Raw genomic sequence first — 18,426 nt, forward strand, 5'->3', positions numbered from 1 at the left:
GTTTTGGGAATTGAAATTCACCGAGATAGAACAAAGGGGGTATTAGGACTGTCACAAAAGGCATACTTAGAAAAAGTTCTAAAGAAATACAGTATGCATATGTGCAAGCCTTCACCTGCTCCAATAGTCAAGGGTGATAGATTTGGGAAATTTCAATGTCCCAGGAACCAGTATGAGATCGATCAAATGAAAGCGGTTCCATATGCTTCAGCTGTAGGAAGCATACAGTATGCTCAAGTTTGTACACGCCCTGACTTAGCTTTTGTTACCGGGATACTTGGCAGATATCAAAGTAATCCAGGACAGGCACACTGGATTATGGTAAAGAAAGCATTACGTTATGTGCAAGGCACAAAAGGCCTCATGCTAACATACAAAAAATCCGATTCCCTAAAGATAGAAGGGTACTCAGATGCGGATTTTGCGGGGGACATTGATGACCGAAAGTCCACGTCCGGTTATGTGTTCACACTCGCAGGGGGAGCTATATCGTGGAAAAGCTCCAAACAAAGCGTCACTGCATCATCGACGATGTACGCTGAATTTGTGGCATGTTATGAGGCTTCGGGGCAGGTTGAATGGTTAAAGAAATTTATACCCGGTTTAAGAGTGGTAGACAGCATTCAAAGACCACTCAGAATGTACTGCGACAATGAACCAGCAGTGTTTTATGCTCACAACAATAAGTCAAGTGGTGCTGCCAAACACATTGACATAAAGTTTTATGTTGTGAAGGAGAAAATCCAGAATCACTCTATTACACTCGAGCATATAAGTACAAAGAAAATGCTTGCGGATCCGCTAACTAAAGGCTTACCACCCAATGTGTTCATGGAACACATAGCCGGCATGGGTTTAAGGGAAAGCCTGTGATTTCTGGAAAACAAAAGGGCCCAAAAGATAAAGAATTTGTTTCAAAAACAGTGATGTGTGTGGTAGCTGTTGAGTCTATCGGTTTTGGACCGTGATGATAAGGCATGCTCTATTCATTAATCTGTGATGGAACAACTAAAGGAAAAGTTTCAGGTTAAAGTATAAAGTTAAAGTACAAAGTGAGATCAAGGGGGAGAATGTTAGGTTGATCTCTTTCCTAATAGGCCCAACGGCCTATTAGGCCCTTAATCCGCGCCCTGATCGGGGGCGTCCAACCCTTAATGGTTGGTGGGCCCCCGTTGTACTGCGCTATAAAGATAGGTGGAGGCCGGCGGCACACGGGACGAGGTTCACCGGTGCGCCGCCAAACCCACCGAAAACCCTAGCCCGATCTGAGGGTGCGCAGAAGCAACGGGAAGCCGCCGCCTCTGCTCCACTGGCGTTTTCCCCGCTGCAGCCGACTCCTTCCCGCCGTCGCCGCCATCGTCCACGACGCCATCGCTCCGGCATCGACTACACTGCACCAATCGTCGCCGCCTTTGAGCGGATCCGCATCAACGAACCCGTGATGGCCGGATCTAACTCTGCTGCAGGCTCTGAAGGTCCTCTACCCCGCTCCACTCTCTCTTTTCTCTATACTATTGTTGTATTTCTAGGTTTTTCTTGTACTCAGATCAAGAAAAGTAAAGGAAGTCCCTCTTGGTCGTGCACTGTGTGATCCTAGATTTCTAACATTGGTATCAGACGCCTACACTAAGTGTAGATCGAGATGGGAAGTGTAGATTCGGTCACGAATCAAAGAATCAAGACACAGAAAAAGCAATTCGATGCAAATCGAAAAAGAAAAGAAAAGTCAAAACCCTAACCCTAACCCTAGAGCAAAGGGCGGTGGGTACTGACCTGCACTGACCCACAGCCGGCCGCCCTCGTGCGGGACAGACCCGCGCAGCCCGCTTCGTCGGGGCGCGGGACAGGACGCTCCGCCGCTCGCCGCCGGGACGCCGGGGCGCATGCGCGCGGGCTCGAAAGCAAGGCGCCATCCATGGCGAGCTCGACGGCGGCGCGCTCACCCACTGGCGAGCGCGCACACCGGCGAGCAAGCCGCGACGGCGCCGCTTCGTCCTCTCCTCCGCGGCCGCCATGGCCGTCGCCTCCGCTCCGTGGATGCCGCTGCGTCGCGTGGAGAGAGAAGGGGGAGGGAGAAAGAGTTGCTAGGGTTTCGGGAAACACCGGCGTCGCCGGTTTTGATCTCGCGAAGGTCGCGGCCGGCCGTCGGATCTGATTCGACGGCCGAGAGAGCACCGCGGTGTCCCGGGCCGAATAAGGCCCAGGTGGCCGAGCGCGATGGGCCGGTTTGGCGGCCTGGCCATTGGCTGTTGGGCCGAAGGCCCGAGCGTAGCGCGCGCCGAGCGGGCTGGGCCGATTTCGTGAATGGGCTGCTTCAACAGTGAAAGTTTTAATTTTTTTTTCTATTTTCCAGAAGCATTTTAATAGCAGTTTTTGAATAGTTCAATTATAGTTTGATCTCTATTCAATTTTGCACCAACGTGTTTATTGTTTAGAGATAAAAGTTTATATTTTTGCTTCTGGAAATAGAAATTCCTACTTGTTTCCGCTGCCAAGAATATATAGTTGCTTTTTTACTTTAATTCGAACCAACGAGACAATTAAAGTTTAAGAGCATGGTTAAAAGCTTATTTTAAGGATTATGATATTGTTAATTTTCTGACCAACGTTGTTAATTACAATACTGTAATTTCATAGTTTTTGTGCATTTATTTCTATTTCTGCCCAACGGTGATATAGATTTAATTGCATAAACAGTTTTATGTTCTATTTTTGACCAACGTTGGAATTATCACATACAATTGTTGTTATTATGTTCTCACTATTTTTTGAAATTTTCAGCGGGGATGAACTTGATGGGATTCATCAGTCACATCCCGACTCTAAAAGGAGACAACTATGGTGAATGGATCAAGAAAGTTGATCTTGCTTTCGTCTGTGGAGAAGTGGATGAGATTATCACCACTCCAAAGCCCACTGAGCCACCGGCTCCAGTGAGAGGAGATTCTGACACTGATGCTGAGTGGCAGAAAAAGCAAAGGGACTATGCTCCCTTAAAGATGGCTTATGATCTCGAAAAGACAAAGTGGAATAACGCCAACAAGAAATGTGTGGCAGTTATAAAGAACACAATTGATCCTAACATTTTGGGTTCAATTGGAGAGTGTGATTCAGCTGCAGAATACCTTGCAAAGATAAAGAATCAGTTTACTGGTTCTTCAAAGACTTATGCCACACAGATCATAGAGCAGTTGGTCACAAAAAGGTACTATGGCAATGCCGGTACGATAAGAGATCATATCATGGGGATGTGTGCTTTGAACTCCAAGCTCAAACCAATGGACTTGGATCTCAAAGAAGAGTTTATGGTGCACCTGGTATTCGCCTCTCTGCCAAAAGAGTTTGCAACGTTCGTTGTAAACTATAACTCACAGCCAGAGAAGTGGAACATGGAAAAGGCAATTGCAATGTGTGCACAAGAGGAAGATAGACTCAAGAAACAGAATGGTGGGTCTGTTAATTTTGTGCATAATAACAAGAAAAGGCCTTTCCAAGCTGCTTCTTCCTCTAAAGCTAAAGACAAAGCCCCTATGCCACAGAAGTATCAGCAACAACGTCAGCAACAGCGCACTCCAGCACAAGATGAGTGCTTCCACTGTTTTGACAAGGGGCATCGCAAAGCAGACTGTCCCGCTTATTTAAAGATGATAATGGCAAAGAATGGTGAGAATGTAATTTCATTTGTTAATGAATCCCTGTATTTAAAGTTTTCTAAATCTACTTGGTGGATTGATTCTGGTGCAACTGTGCATGTTGCAAATTCTTTACAGGGATTCCGTTCGACAAGGACTACGCAAAGAAGCGAAAGACACATTAAAGTCGCGAACGGAGTACAAGCAGATGTTGAAGCTGTTGGCGATGTCTCCATCGAGCTAGTTAATGGTTTCATGCTTGTATTAAAAGATGTTTTATTTGTTCCTTCGCTTCAAAGAAACTTGATAAGTGTATCACGTTTAGACACAGATGGTTTTGGTTGTCATTTTGCGAATGGCAAATGTGAACTATGGTTTGATAATAATTGTATTGGTGATGCTGTCCTTTACAATGATCTTTATTTATTATCTATGCGTGATAAAGTGCATTCTGTATGTAATGTGAATGTGAATGAATCCTTGTCAGAGAAAGAAACAAAGAAAAGAAAGAGAACTCAAGATACTTCATCGAAATTATGGCACTGTCGTTTAGGCCACATTTTGAGGGGGAGAATTGAAAGATTAGTGAAGAGTGAAATTCTTCCGCAGTTAGAGTTCTCTGATCTTGAACAATGCATCGAATGCATTAAAGGAAAATTTGTAAAGCAAATTAAAAAGGGTGCCAAACGAAGTGCAGGAACGTTAGAAATAATTCACACTGATATATGTGGACCGTTTCCTGTGAAAAGTGTGGATGGCTGTGATTCGTTCATAACATTCACAGACGATTACTCCCGCTATGGTTACATTTATCCAATTAAAGAAAGATCTGAAGCATTGGATAAATTTAAAATATTCAAAGCTGAGGTTGAAAATCAGCTTGACAAAAGAATTAAAATAGTAAGATCAGACCGTGGAGGGGAGTACTACGGTCGACATACCCCTTATGGACAAGTTCCTGGACCTTTTGCGAGGTTTTTACAGGAAAATGGAATAGTTGCCCAATACTCTACACCGGGGGAGCCTCAGCAAAATGGAGTAGCTGAAAGGCGCAACCGTACACTAATGGATATGGTGCGCAGTATGATGAGTTATTCCTCATTGCCATTGAGTCTGTGGATGGAGGCGTTGAAAACCGCCATCCATATTCTCAACAGAGTGCCAAGCAAATCGGTGCCCAAAACGCCGTATGAGCTATGGACAGGAAGAGAACCCTCACTGACTCACCTACGGGTCTGGGGGAGCCCAGCTGAGGCTAAAGTGTTTAATCCAAATATTGGAAAACTGGATCCCAAAACTGTAAGCTGCCATTTTATAGGCTATCCTGAAAAGTCAAAAGGTTTTCGTTTCTACTGCCCAAACAGACATACAAAGTTTGTAGAAACGAGACATGCTGTCTTTCTAGAAAGTGAAATGATCAGGGGGAGCATGGTACCTAGAGAAATTGACCTTGAGGAGAAGCGGGTGTATGTGCCTACTCCTATGATTCAAGAGCCATTTTTCTCACTACCTGTTGATGCTGCACCAAAAGTTCCTGAAATAGTGACACCAGTACCTTCTTCGGTTGTTACTGCGCCAACTATTCCAGTTATTATGGTGTCAACACCTGTCGCAACTCCAACCATACCAACAGTGAGCGAAGGTTTGGAACCTGTCATCCAGGAACCGCCCGAACCCGCGATTGGACATGAGGAGGAGGAGCTACAGCCCCCTATGGAAAATATGCCAGAAGTTGAGGCACAAAATGTGCCACAAGCAGTGGTCCTTAGAAGGTCACAAAGAGAAAGAAGGTCGGCTATTTCTAGCGACTATGAAGTTTATAATACAGAAGAGGTTCATATGGAGGGTGATCCCACTTCATATGAAGAAGCCATGAGAAGTATTCACTCATCTAAATGGCTGGAAGCTATGAAGGATGAGATGAAATCAATGAGTTCCAATGGTGTTTGGGACTTAGAGGAAATTCCTAAAGGAGCCAAAACAGTAGGCTGTAAATGGGTTTACAAGATAAAACATGACTCCAAAGGGAATGTAGAAAGGTTCAAAGCACGACTCGTGGCAAAAGGCTTCACGCAAAGAGAAGGGATAGACTATAACGAAACCTTTTCTCCGGTTTCGTGTAAAGATTCCTTCAGAATTATAATGGCATTGGTGGCACATTATGATTTAGAGTTACATCAGATGGATGTAAAGACGGCATTCCTTAACGGGGATTTGTATGAAAATGTTTATATGGCACAACCAAAAGGTTTTGTCATGAAAGGAAAAGAACATATGGGGTGTCGCTTAAAGAAATCCATTTATGGATTAAAGCAAGCCTCTAGACAGTGGTATTTAAAGTTTGATGAAACCATAAGAAAATTTGGGTTTAAAGAAAATGAGGAGGACAATTGCATTTATGCAAAGTTCAGAAGTGGAAAATTCATTTTCCTGATCCTATATGTGGATGACATTCTACTTGCTAGTAGTGATGTTGGTCTGCTACTGGAGACAAAGAAATTCTTGTCCTCAAACTTTGATATGAAAGATCTTGGTGAAGCTTCATTTGTTTTGGGAATTGAAATTCACCGAGATAGAACAAAGGGGGTATTAGGACTGTCACAAAAGGCATACTTAGAAAAAGTTCTAAAGAAATACGGTATGCATATGTGCAAGCCTTCACCTGCTCCAATAGTCAAGGGTGATAGATTTGGGAAATTTCAATGTCCCAGGAACCAGTATGAGATCGATCAAATGAAAGCGGTTCCATATGCTTTAGCTGTAGGAAGCATACAGTATGCTCAAGTTTGTACACGCCTTGACTTAGCTTTTGTTACCGGGATACTTGGCAGATATCAAAGTAATCCAGGACAGGCACACTGGATTATGGTAAAGAAAGCATTACGTTATGTGCAAGGCACAAAAAGCCTCATGCTAACATACAGAAAATCCAATTCCCTAGAGATAGAAGGGTACTCAGATGCGGATTTTGCGGGGGACATTGATGACCGAAAGTCCACGTCCGGTTATGTGTTCACACTCGCAGGGGGAGCTATATCGTGGAAAAGCTCCAAACAAAGCGTCACTGCATCATCGACGATGTACGCTGAATTTGTGGCATGTTATGAGGCTTCGGGGCAGGTTGAATGGTTAAAGAAATTTATACCCGGTTTAAGAGTGGTAGACAGCATTCAAAGACCACTCAGAATGTACTGCGACAATGAACCAGCAGTGTTTTATGCTCACAACAATAAGTCAAGTGGTGCTGCCAAACACATTGACATAAAGTTTTATGTTGTGAAGGAGAAAATCCAGAATCACTCTATTACACTCGAGCATATAAGTACAAAGAAAATGCTTGCGGATCCGCTAACTAAAGGCTTACCACCCAATGTGTTCATGGAACACATAGCCGGCATGGGTTTAAGGGAAAGCCTGTGATTTCTGGAAAACAAAAGGGCCCAAAAGATAAAGAATTTGTTTCAAAAACAGTGATGTGTGTGGTAGCTGTTGAGTCTATCGGTTTTGGACCGTGATGATAAGGCATGCTCTATTCATTAATCTGTGATGGAACAACTAAAGGAAAAGTTTCAGGTTAAAGTATAAAGTTAAAGTACAAAGTGAGATCAAGGGGGAGAATGTTAGGTTGATCTCTTTCCTAATAGGCCCAACGGCCTATTAGGCCCTTAATCCGCGCCCTGATCGGGGGCGTCCAACCCTTAATGGTTGGTGGGCCCCCGTTGTACTGCGCTATAAAGATAGGTGGAGGCCGGCGGCACACGGGACGAGGTTCACCGGTGCGCCGCCAAACCCACCGAAAACCCTAGCCCGATCTGAGGGTGCGCAGAAGCAACGGGAAGCCGCCGCCTCTGCTCCACTGGCGTTTTCCCCGCTGCAGCCGACTCCTTCCCGTCGTCGCCGCCATCGTCCACGACGCCATCGCTCCGGCATCGACTACACTGCACCAATCGTCGCCGCCTTTGAGCGGATCCGCATCAACGAACCCGTGATGGCCGGATCTAACTCTGCTGCAGGCTCTGAAGGTCCTCTACCCCGCTCCACTCTCTCTTTTCTCTATACTATTGTTGTATTTCTAGGTTTTTCTTGTACTCAGATCAAGAAAAGTAAAGGAAGTCCCTCTTGGTCGTGCACTGTGTGATCCTAGATTTCTAACAGTTATCTGATCCATTTTATGCATATGACAATCTAGTAACGACACGGCAAAATCATATCAATAGATTATTTTCCTCCAATCTTCCCTTTTCTAGATATTCAAGAGATTTTCTTAGTAGATTAATAATTTATCAATTGATTATTTTGAGATTGATAGACTTTAATTGTGTGTGATATGAAACCAAGGAATAATAGACATGCAAGTGCATGCCGTTTCAGGACAAAATTAAATGAGCTAGACCTTTGGCAAAGGTGGCATTCCTTCGGGGTCTTCACTAAGAGAGCAATGTGATCCTCGAACCGGATTATGATGATCAAGTTGGGCGAGTTGGTTGCATATATATGTATGACGTTAAATGTGCTATATTTCTTCCTGTCCCATATATGAGAAGAAAAGGGGCTACACAGCTGCACCCTCACAGGCCACATGCATGCATACGATATTCTCACTAGGTCAACACACAACCGTGTCGTACCCTAGCGTTCCAAAATATATTCCTTGGGCCCTATTAAAAAGACGGCTAGCTCGTGCGTTATCCAAACAAATATTGATCTCATGCATGTATGTGTGACATCCTTTTCAACAAAGCAATGAGCAAATAAATACAGAGCTTTTTGGATTCAAATCTTAAAATGTGGGACCATGAACTTTATCATCTTTGTTAGTGTTATTTCGTTTCCTAAGTCAAATAAAGATTTGCTATGCAAGCGTGGTCCTAGCTAGCTATACCTATATAGTAGTAGCCACTGTGTTGTATATACCAGCTTATAGATTCCTTGGAACATTTTGTTTTTCCAGAAACTCATAGATCAGCTCAGCGCTACGTACTCATCCTCATAGTAAACTTACTTGCAAACTCTATTAGACCCGGACCTGTTATGGAAACCCTAGTAGCCTGCTTGCAAACTCTATAAAAGGCAGCCACCCCGGTTCTCCCAAACCATCCATCCATACACACAACACACATCATCTCTCCCACGTGCATCCGCATCTGCTTGAGCCCGAGAACTAGAGAGAACGAACCTTGAGAGAGAGAGAGAGAGAGAGAGAGAGAGAGAGAGAGAGAGAGAGTTCTTGCAACCAAGAAACTAAACCAAAGCATAGCACATGGCCGACCGCGTGATGAAGCTGGCGTCGGAGCGGGCGGTGGTGGTGTTCACGCTGAGCTCCTGCTGCATGTGCCACACGGTGACCAAGCTAATGCAGGACCTGAGCGTGAACGCGCTGGTGCACGAGCTGGACAGCGACCCTAGGGGCAAGGAGATGGAGCGCGCCCTGCTCAAGATGCTCGGCGGCAGGGGCCCGGCCGTCCCCGTCGTCTTCATCGGCGGCAAGCTCGTCGGCGGCACCAACAGGGTCATGTCCCTCCACCTCGGCGGCGAGCTCGTGCCCATGCTCATGGACGCCGGCGCGCTCTGGCTGTAGACCCCAGGGCGGCCACGCTATGATGAGTACCATGCAAAAGCTTGAAGTTAAAATAAAGACCATGATCTTTCGAAGAGTATACCAAGGTTAGTGGAGTGTAGTATGTGTGTCGAGGGCAGGTTTTTCCCGTCCTGTTCTTCCAAGTTCTGACAGGAATAATAACTAGGGCAAACTATTGCTTGCCAGCTTCATAGATACCTTAACTGTAGGTAGGAGCTAGTGAGCGAGAGAGATGGCCTTGCTTTGTGATTTCCTCTTTTTTAGATGTTTGTGTGTAACTTTTCAACAGTATGTGTGATCAATCTATCGCCTTTTTTCGATGGGCTTGTGAATACAAAATTACAAATATATGTATGAGAGTTTTATTAGCAACTAGCTAGTATGATGGTATGTGCTATAATGTTTGTTTAATTTTCTACTAATACTATCTACTATATAATTCAACTTATTTTATTACCGTGAAAACTAATATTATTATAAATAAACTGATCACAGACATGACAGGATAACATGCATTTTGCTCCTCAGTGACACACACAGATATATATATATATATATATATATATATATATATATATATATATATATATATATATATATATATATATAGTGCCCACGAAGTACTGTGGAGTCCTATGAGAAGACAAAAAAGTGATTACCTTACTCAATTTTATTCTGATTTATCTTCTGAGATGAATTCATCAACTTGATAACGATCGGCGCAAGTGATTTGCAGCACAGGTGGCATCTGTGCCGTTCAGCAATAGCAAGCTAAGCTAATAGTGACGCGGCCAAATCATATCATCCACAGATAGATTCCTTTTCTCCCAATCCCTTTATTTTCTTCAGTTAAAAATTTCTAGATAGATTATTCTTTATGAGCAATTTAAATGTGAAAACAAGGAAGAGACATAGTAGTGCCCTGGCCCTATCTATCTTCTGAAGAATCTTGGTTTTGTGCTTGCTATTCCATAGATATAGCTAGGATTGGCTAGCTAGGCACATCTGGAGAGATGACATGACATATAAATTCATATTCCGGTATCCTAAATGGATCCTCTATTAGATTAAATTGCATGTGCATGTTTATTTAATTTTGAGACACCAACTACAAGTAGAACAATGCAAACACAGAAGAGGGATCAGGGGAGCTATAAGCACTCCTACGCCTGGTGAACCCCTCTCATTGTGTAAACAAAATTTTACCATAGGTAATAGGATTATATATGGTGTTTCTAAAAAAGTTAGAAAACAGGATGATTGAGTGCATCATACTTTGTTGACTGGAAAATGAAAAATTAAGAAACTACCTCAAAATCAACATGGATCATTGACGATGTGCCCCTTCTTTGACATTAATTACCACCTGTTCGCCCTTATCTCCTTGAACTAGATGAAGGGAGAGGTGACCAAGATGGTCGTGTTGATTGAGATGACCTCACCCCCTATACTCCCGATTGTTCTCGCACCCATTGCGGAACATGATCCATGGTCAGTAACCTCTCTTTGGGGCTAGTATTACGCAAACTACTTTAGGGTTGTGGGTGTACTTGGTGAACATATATATACTCCCTCTGTCCTATGAAAAGTGCAATCCTGCGTTTGAAAAAAAATTCCACAAAAAGTGCAATTCTAGAGATTGGATCTCCAACTACCTGCCTAATTAAGTGGTCAGATTTGAATTACATGCCAAAACTAACCGCATGTGGCAAACAAATGAGGGTATGAGAGATTTTTCACGCCACCACTTATGTCTCAAAAAACATACAATTACACTCTTCATGGGACTGAGGGAGTACATCGTAACCCATTGAAACATGTCCTACATTGTTACAAGCATGGTTATTAATTTACTTGAGAAGAAGGCAATAATCCCCGCTGGCCTGATCATTTTTCTTAGGACATGAAGTTGATCAATATATATAATTCAACTATTTTTTGCAGAAACTTCTGGTAATGAACATGATAGAGAAATTCTAAGAAGAAAAAAAAGTGTACATGCACACATGCCAGATTTTGATAAAGTCACTGCCCGCAACATATATATATATATATTAGGAGCCTAGGGCTTCCTATAACAATTGAAAGCCCTAGCCAACTTACTTTTTGGGCCAACATCCAATCCAACCAGCCCACCCAACATCCTCTGAACCTAACTCAACCAAGCCACCTGGCCCACTCGCGAGTCCAATTACCCCACCCCCACCCCGCGGTTTTTTCTTTTTTATATTTAAAAAAATTAGAATTTCAAAAATATATGTCCGTTTTGGAAAATTTCAAAAATATACCCCGGTCGCCCTCCCATAGGGCGACAGGCACGTACCCTCGTCAAGTAAGTCGAGCAGTCCGTCTCCATCATGTTGCAAAGGCGAAGCTGCATCAATTCAGTAAAGGTACAGTTAGATGTGTAATTTTTTTTTCTTCAAATTTGCAACGAAGTCCCTGGAGAAAAAAAAGGGGGGGGCCTGTCGCCCCCCCCCCAATGGGCGACAGGGGCCTGTCGCCCACCCCTGGGGCGACAGGGGCCTGTCGCCCGTTGGGGGGACGACAGGGGCCCCTCCCCCGCCGTATGCCACCATTCCCTTTGTGATTTGAGCCTAAAAATTTAGAAAAAAAGCCAGCCCTAGCCGCCATTATGAAAAAAAACTGGAGTGGTTGCCGTGTTTTCACATCTTTTTGAAATGGTGGAAGTGCACTGCTATTGGGTCACATATGTCTGGGCAAAGAATGCGATATTTGGGAATTCCGTGATCGCCGTGCTGAGCAGTGGCAACTTGTGATCTCGTACTCGCAGCTAGATACACTATAGTTCCTATTTTGAGCTATTCGAACGTGTAGTCGTCCTCATCGTCGGCGGGATCTCGGCTGCTAACTCCTACCGCACCTAACTTGTCCTTCATTAAATCACGGAAAAAAATCGCAAAAACTTCCCTTATTTAACGAGCATTATGGAACCCCTAAACATAACAAGTTCACATCAATAGTATCTATAGAAACAAATGACAAGTAAACTAGCACAATCATAAACATCGGATACAAATAAGAGGTCCACAACTATCTCATTACAAATAAATATCAGATATATCTAACCACCCCTAGGGCGTCGGACCCTCTTAGCCCTCTGCTGGGCACGGACATGGCCCTCGGAGTAGGTGAGAACATCCGGAGACCTCACCTGTCGCTCAGGACGCGCAAGGGGCTGCGGTGTCTGCTGCTGAGAGATCCCAAGTGGTGCGCCTCCTAGCTGTGAATACCCCAAGACATCGGGGTCACCTTGCGCGGCAGGCTCTTCTAGAGACAAGCTGTCGAAGTCGTCTAAGGTGAAGGTCTCGTTATCTGGTCGAAAGGAGGAGGAAGAAGGTCCGGCGCCCGCATCGGGGTAGAATCCTATGCAAAAAATGTGGATGTTAGCGTACGCTCGTATATTTTGTCATGACATGTAGAAACCGAAATACGAAACATAAACTAACCTGTGTAGGCCGGTATCTGTGGCCCCAGTACCATCCCTGGATACGGTCCGCCAACTGGTGCTGTCCCTCTAAACATTCCAGTATGGCCGAACGCAGTAGCTGGATCGTATCCTGTATGTGATATTAGTAAATATGTAGGAACACTTGATATAATTTTAAAGAGATATGTACGTTACCTGCACTTGGGAAGAACTGCGACGTCGGCCCGTGCACGGTCGACGGACACGGGAACGACGACGAGGCCTGAGACGACCTGTGGCTGTCTTCGTACTGCACACGGGTTCCGAAGTTGTGCGCTACCTGACGCAACTGATCACGCTGCCTCGACCATGCCTCTGTCTGCTCAAACTGGGTCATTGGGGATCCGGCACGTACCCTCGTCAAGTAAGTCGAGCAGTCCGTCTCCATCATGTTGCAAAGGCGAAGCTGCATCAATTCAGTAAAGGTACAGTTAGAAACACATGAATTATCTTATGATTATGATTATATATATATATATGCAAATATGATCAAGAGACTCACCGCGCCAGCTAGTGCCTCCACGTGGTGCCGGGCATAGCCATCCTGAGGCCTCGCCTGGTGTGGCTGTGGGTGAGTGTCAACAAAAACCAGACGAGCCCGAGTCCGGGGTAAGTACCAGGTGAGGTAAGCCCTAAAGAAGCTATCTGTGTGTGGTCCTGTTGGATGGACCAAGTGCTCGTCTGCCTGTTCCCATTGGTCCACCCACGGCTGGATCTTGGTGAGCCAATCATCAGAGCACGGCAAGCCACTCCTTGACAACCTACAAAGTGGACCACGAAGAATCGTTAGATTCGACACGAATGTATGAGCCAAGTTCATTCATAATTACCTGTGGTCCTGGCGACTGACACGCTCCAACGCGGTGGGCACCGGAAACTCCTGGCGCTGCCCAAACTGTCTCCTGACTCTCCAGGGGCAATATGCCTCAACCGCGATGTCATAAACCAGAACGGCGGAAGTAAGCCACAGGCTCGCATTCGCGGAGCAGTGCGAAGACAGGCCTGCTGGTGCACGGGTAGCCACAGCCTCTGGGCTGTAAGGCTCCCAGACAACATCCTCGGGCGTCAGCATGTCGAGCTCCGAAACAAACTCAGGATATGCGCGTCTAACCCGCGCATGTGCCCAGGACCTCTGCATTCCGAATAAGTAAAATTAAAAGTGCGCTAATACATCATGTAACAATGAATAACAAAATTAGGTTTGTTGCGAACATACCTGACACCAGATCCAGATAGTTCCCATAGTGGGCCTCTCGTCCTCCTCGTCGCCGTACATGCCCCCGTGGTAAGGCTCGTGGATGACCAAGGGGCGACCAACGGCTAGCCTCTCGTACGACCAAAGCTGTAGCAGTAGTGGGCACCCTGACAGGATAGCGTTCCCATGTGTCTTCATGCACCCATCGCAGAGTCCACGGTAAGTGGCTGCAAGTACCGCCTCACCCCAGCTGTAGGGCAGTACGTCCTCGTCCCCATCCGCAATCTCCCATGCATACGGAAGGAGAATCCTATCGACCGAGTTGCCATGAGTGTTGTTGAACATGATGTAACCAAACAACCAAAGTAGGTACGCCTCCAGCGATCTGGTCACACTGTACTCGTCGGCATCCGCAGCCAACAAGGCAGGCTGCATAAACAATTAAGATTAATGGTTTCAACTGGCAATGGAACATGTGAATTGTAACAATTAAATTTATATATGCAATGAATACGTACTGTAAACTGTAGGAACCAGGTCTTCGAAGGACCTGATGCTCGCGGGTGCGGGTTGATCGGACCTGCTTCGTCCACGCGGTCAACCAGGGCAAAACGGGCCTCCAGCTCATCCTTCCACGAGGCCGCCACCACACGCGGACCTACAGCCTCCCCGACGATAGGGAGGCCGAGGAGGTAGGCCACGTCCTGCAGCGTAGGAGTCATCTCCCGACACGGGAGGTGGAACGTGTGTGTCTCCGGCCTCCATCTGTCAACGAGCACCGTCAGGAGGGATCGGTCGAGCTGAATAGGCCCAACCTCGACAAGACGGCTCAGAGTCAGTAGGCCGGCCTCACGTAACCTGCAAAAAAACAAAAAATGTCGAAACAAAGGAATACCGACGAATACATAAGTGATAAACAATAATATTTCATTACATACCGGTCACACCAATCGTGGTGTATAGAGATCGCCTCGCCGGGTGGACGAGGACGTAGCACCTCTAGGGCTCGGTGCTCAACAGCTGCAAAGTAAGACCTGTGGCTCGAGTCGATCACTGGGTCTAGCAAGGAGTCCATCTCCATACCTGCATTCAAAAATATATGAGAACACATAGGTAAATATATATTTCATACAAACTGGACACATAAATACAATAATACTTCATTACATACCTGCCATATTTCATTACTACATATTACAAATAATGAAATACAATTGTGGATCATGACACCGAATGCCTTCCACGAACAATTCTCGCCGGTGCTCGTCTGAACGTAGGAGGTGCTCCATCTCTGGGATTTTCGGAAGGACCGACGTCAGCAGCATCGTGAAGTGCATTCTGAGGACACTTCTTGTAGTTGTGACTCAATGCTCCACATTGGCTGCAACGCTTTTGTGCCTTGCTTGCTTCCGACTCGTCCATACCATTCCGAATACGACGTGTCTGACGGCGGCCTTTGCCTTTCTTAGTGGCTGGATCAGGAATAAACATCTTATTCTCATTATCCTGAGTGAAAGGCCCCACAATTCCAATCCCGTATACCTCATGTCCCCATGTGGATACAGCTGCTTCCTTGCTAAAGTACGGTGAAACAAATAGTCCTGGCTGTAACGCAGACTCTGCACATGCCGCAATGAGATGGGAGCATGGCATATGCAATAACTTAGGCTTCATGCAGGAGCAGAAGGCTTTGCCATCAACTGTAATCAAACTCTCCTGTACCACCCTATCTCTACGGATACCACGACCACTTCTATCCTTGCATAGAACCTCAAATCTATGCTCCATTGTACCTGTGGATATGACGCGGTGCAGTTTGGCCTTTTCAATCTTCTCTTGCATATATTGTGTCACTCTTTTGCAAAACTGAATTTGGGGGTTGTTGATGTTTATGCTTGCAGCCGTGTAACGCTCTCTGAAATACTTCATGCACCCATACATGATGAACTCAACAATTCCCACAAGTGGAAAGGCACGACAAGAATGCATAACCATATTGAAACACTCTGCATGGTTCGTTGTCTGAATACCATACCGTATTCCGTTGGTATCATAAAGGAATGACCATTTCTCCTTAGGTGCACCTCGAATCCAGTGTGAAAATGGCTTCTCAATTGAATCCCTAGCCTCTGCAGCCTGACTCGTGCCTGCTCCTGATGCCCTTACCTTCACTAGCTCTGCAGTCAACTGATCAAGCATCTGCCATAATGCATTGAATTTTCTCTGTTGATTTTGGGTGCACAACCTCTTAAACAGGTTCTTAAGATCCTTGTTCTTGAAGTGTTCATAGAAGTTTGCACCCATATGTCTAATGCACCACCTGTTTTGGACATCAGGCCATAATGGAGGCGTTGTCGCAGTTCCACGTTGCAATTTCAGTATTGATTGCAGGATACCTGCATGCCTATCACTAATAAGGCACACATCTGGACGTGCAGCAACAACATGAATCTTCACTCGTTTAAGGAACCAATACCAACTGTCTATGTTCTCATTCTCAACAAATGCAAATGCGAGCGGAATAATTTGGTTGTTGCAATCTACACCGATTGCGGTGAGTATCTGACCTTTATACCTTCCAGTCAAAAATGTGCCATCAATGCAGATCACCGGAAGACAAAATTGAAATGCTCTAACACAAGCACCTATGCAAAAGAAGGCTCGTTGCATAATTCTTTGTCCCCTAGTCACGGCTGGTACAAGGTATGTGTCATAAAAGCTTCTAGGATTTCTAGCAGCAACCTGGGATAACATACGAGGTAGGTTATCATATGATGCCTCGTATGTGCCGAACCGCATCTCGAACACCCTTTGTTTAGCCCGCCATGCCTTCAAATAACTGATGGTGTACTGGTAAGTCTGCTCAATGTATCGAACAATCATTTTTGGCTCATAATTTAGGTTGTCCATAATAAACCCATACATTTGCTTTGCAACAAAGTCGCATGATATATTGCGATGCGAGGGAAGAACTTCTGACAGCAAACAAGTGTGCTCTGTGACAATGGAACATTTCCAGTTTGACTTCCATTTTCCCTTGAATGCATGTACTCGCCATGGACATCTAGCATTCACACACTTCACCTCATATTCTTTACTGCCAGACTTTACGACTCTGAATTCTCGTTTCAATGAGATTGCCCATAGTCTCACAGCATCTTTTACGGCTTCAATGTTTGGATATGTTGCACCTTGCACTACCTCGTTCCCTCTGTACTCCCACTCCTGATTTCGTACATCTTCTGTGACATGACTACCAAAACCATGCTCTTTCCACTCTTTTGGCAATGAGTACTGCTCGTCATCAGATGAGTCCTCATATTCTTCCATCTCTATTGCGGTTTGGTCTTCTGCCTCCATCTCGTCCACAATGCTATGTATCATCTCTCCCTCATCAGCAAGGCCCTGTGGTCCCATGTTTTGGTTCTCTGTCTCTTCTGACTCATCTTGCTCAACATAATTGGTCTCTCTTTGAATACTCGGAGTTCCTTGATCTGCACAATGTTGGATTTCATTTTGTGTCTTCTCCTGAATTTGAACAAGAATGGCCAGAGGCCACCCACGCTCTAGAGCTGCTTGCATGTACTTCTGCCAGTCATCAGTGCTGTGTATCATCATTAATTCCCATAATTCACTTTCTACCTCCCAATTAACAAGAGACTGGAGAGTGATCACATGTGTCAACGGATCAACATGAAACCCACGCTGCAGCCACTTACATATGGAACCAAAACTCCTTTCCAGAGGTTTATCTATGCCGCTAGATGTGCGCTTAAAGGCAGAAAGATCTACTCCATTTGGCCCATACATAACATTGTATTCACCATAAAATACTTGAAACTGCATCTTGCTCGACATATATGTATATCACATAATACTTATCGAGTTATACTCTTTACTTCACTACCTTATTCAATAATTCGTAAAAACTAAGTATGAAATTCAACTACAATGTATAAGTATTCATAACTACGTGATGACACTCAAATTCTATACTGCATATGCCAAATTCTATTCTAAATCATAATTAATTTATAAACACGTCTCTAATAGTACTGCAATTGTAATAATAAATGCGTAGAACTAATTTTCTAAACTAATTTACTACTACGTAACTACAAACTAAAGTATCATTGAACTCCTACTTAAATGGTTCTACTATAGCACTAATTAAATTAAATTACTTACCCCTACTTAAATTACTCATATTTAAATACGTAGTACTTAAATGGAAAAATATATAAACTAAATGTACTAACCTGCAGATCACAAGTGCTGAATCCGACAGGGCTTCGCCGCTTTCCTTCTCCTCACTCCTCTCTTTTTTTCTGGATTTTTGGTGGAATTTTCGGGCTCAAATGAGGAGGGAAGGGGAGGGCTGGAGCTTTTATAGGGGATACCCCGGTCGCCCGCGGGGGGGGCGACAGGCCCCCCTGCCGCGCCCGTGGGCTGGGCCCAGCGGCGGTCGCCCGTGGGCTGGGCGACAACAGGCGACAGGGCCTTTTTTTTCCAGGGACCTCATTGCGAATTT

General features: G+C 44.9%; 2 protein-coding genes across 2 annotated transcripts; one reads left to right on the plus strand and one right to left on the minus strand.

Annotated features, from left to right (window-relative positions):
• Positions 1–8,684: 8,684 nt before the first annotated feature.
• Positions 8,685–9,567, plus strand: LOC120666385 (putative glutaredoxin-C14). The gene has a single exon (XM_039946221.1). It carries the CDS (start codon positions 8,893–8,895, stop codon positions 9,208–9,210), a length of 318 nt encoding a protein of 105 aa, XP_039802155.1. The 5' UTR covers positions 8,685–8,892; the 3' UTR covers positions 9,211–9,567.
• A 2,562-nt stretch (positions 9,568–12,129) lies between these two features.
• On the minus strand, positions 12,130–18,108 carry LOC120664978 (serine/threonine-protein phosphatase 7 long form homolog). The gene is made up of 9 exons (XM_039944384.1): positions 15,067–18,108; positions 14,834–14,978; positions 14,414–14,753; positions 13,917–14,324; positions 13,531–13,832; positions 13,203–13,461; positions 12,857–13,106; positions 12,681–12,779; positions 12,130–12,597 (listed from the first exon to the last, which is right to left on the minus strand). The coding sequence occupies exons 1-9, from the start codon at positions 15,071–15,073 to the stop codon at positions 12,296–12,298; spliced, it is 2,112 nt and encodes a 703-aa protein (XP_039800318.1). The 5' UTR covers positions 15,074–18,108; the 3' UTR covers positions 12,130–12,295.
• Positions 18,109–18,426: the final 318 nt, after the last annotated feature.

The sequence above is a fragment of the Panicum virgatum genome, chromosome 3N, assembly GCF_016808335.1.
Source record: "Panicum virgatum strain AP13 chromosome 3N, P.virgatum_v5, whole genome shotgun sequence".
NCBI lineage: Eukaryota > Viridiplantae > Streptophyta > Magnoliopsida > Poales > Poaceae > Panicum > Panicum virgatum.

Bases quoted from the DNA above. Each gene is read 5' to 3' on its own strand.
- LOC120666385 (XM_039946221.1), top strand. From the start codon at position 8,893: ATGGCCGACCGCGTGATGAAGCTGGCGTCGGAGCGGGCGGTGGTGGTG.
- LOC120664978 (XM_039944384.1), bottom strand. The intron at 13,833-13,916 runs GTATGTTCGCAA...TTCGGAATGCAG, and splicing joins CTATCTGGATCTGGTGTCAG to AGGTCCTGGGCACATGCGCG. The intron at 13,462-13,530 runs GTAATTATGAAT...TCCACTTTGTAG, and splicing joins GTCAGTCGCCAGGACCACAG to GTTGTCAAGGAGTGGCTTGC.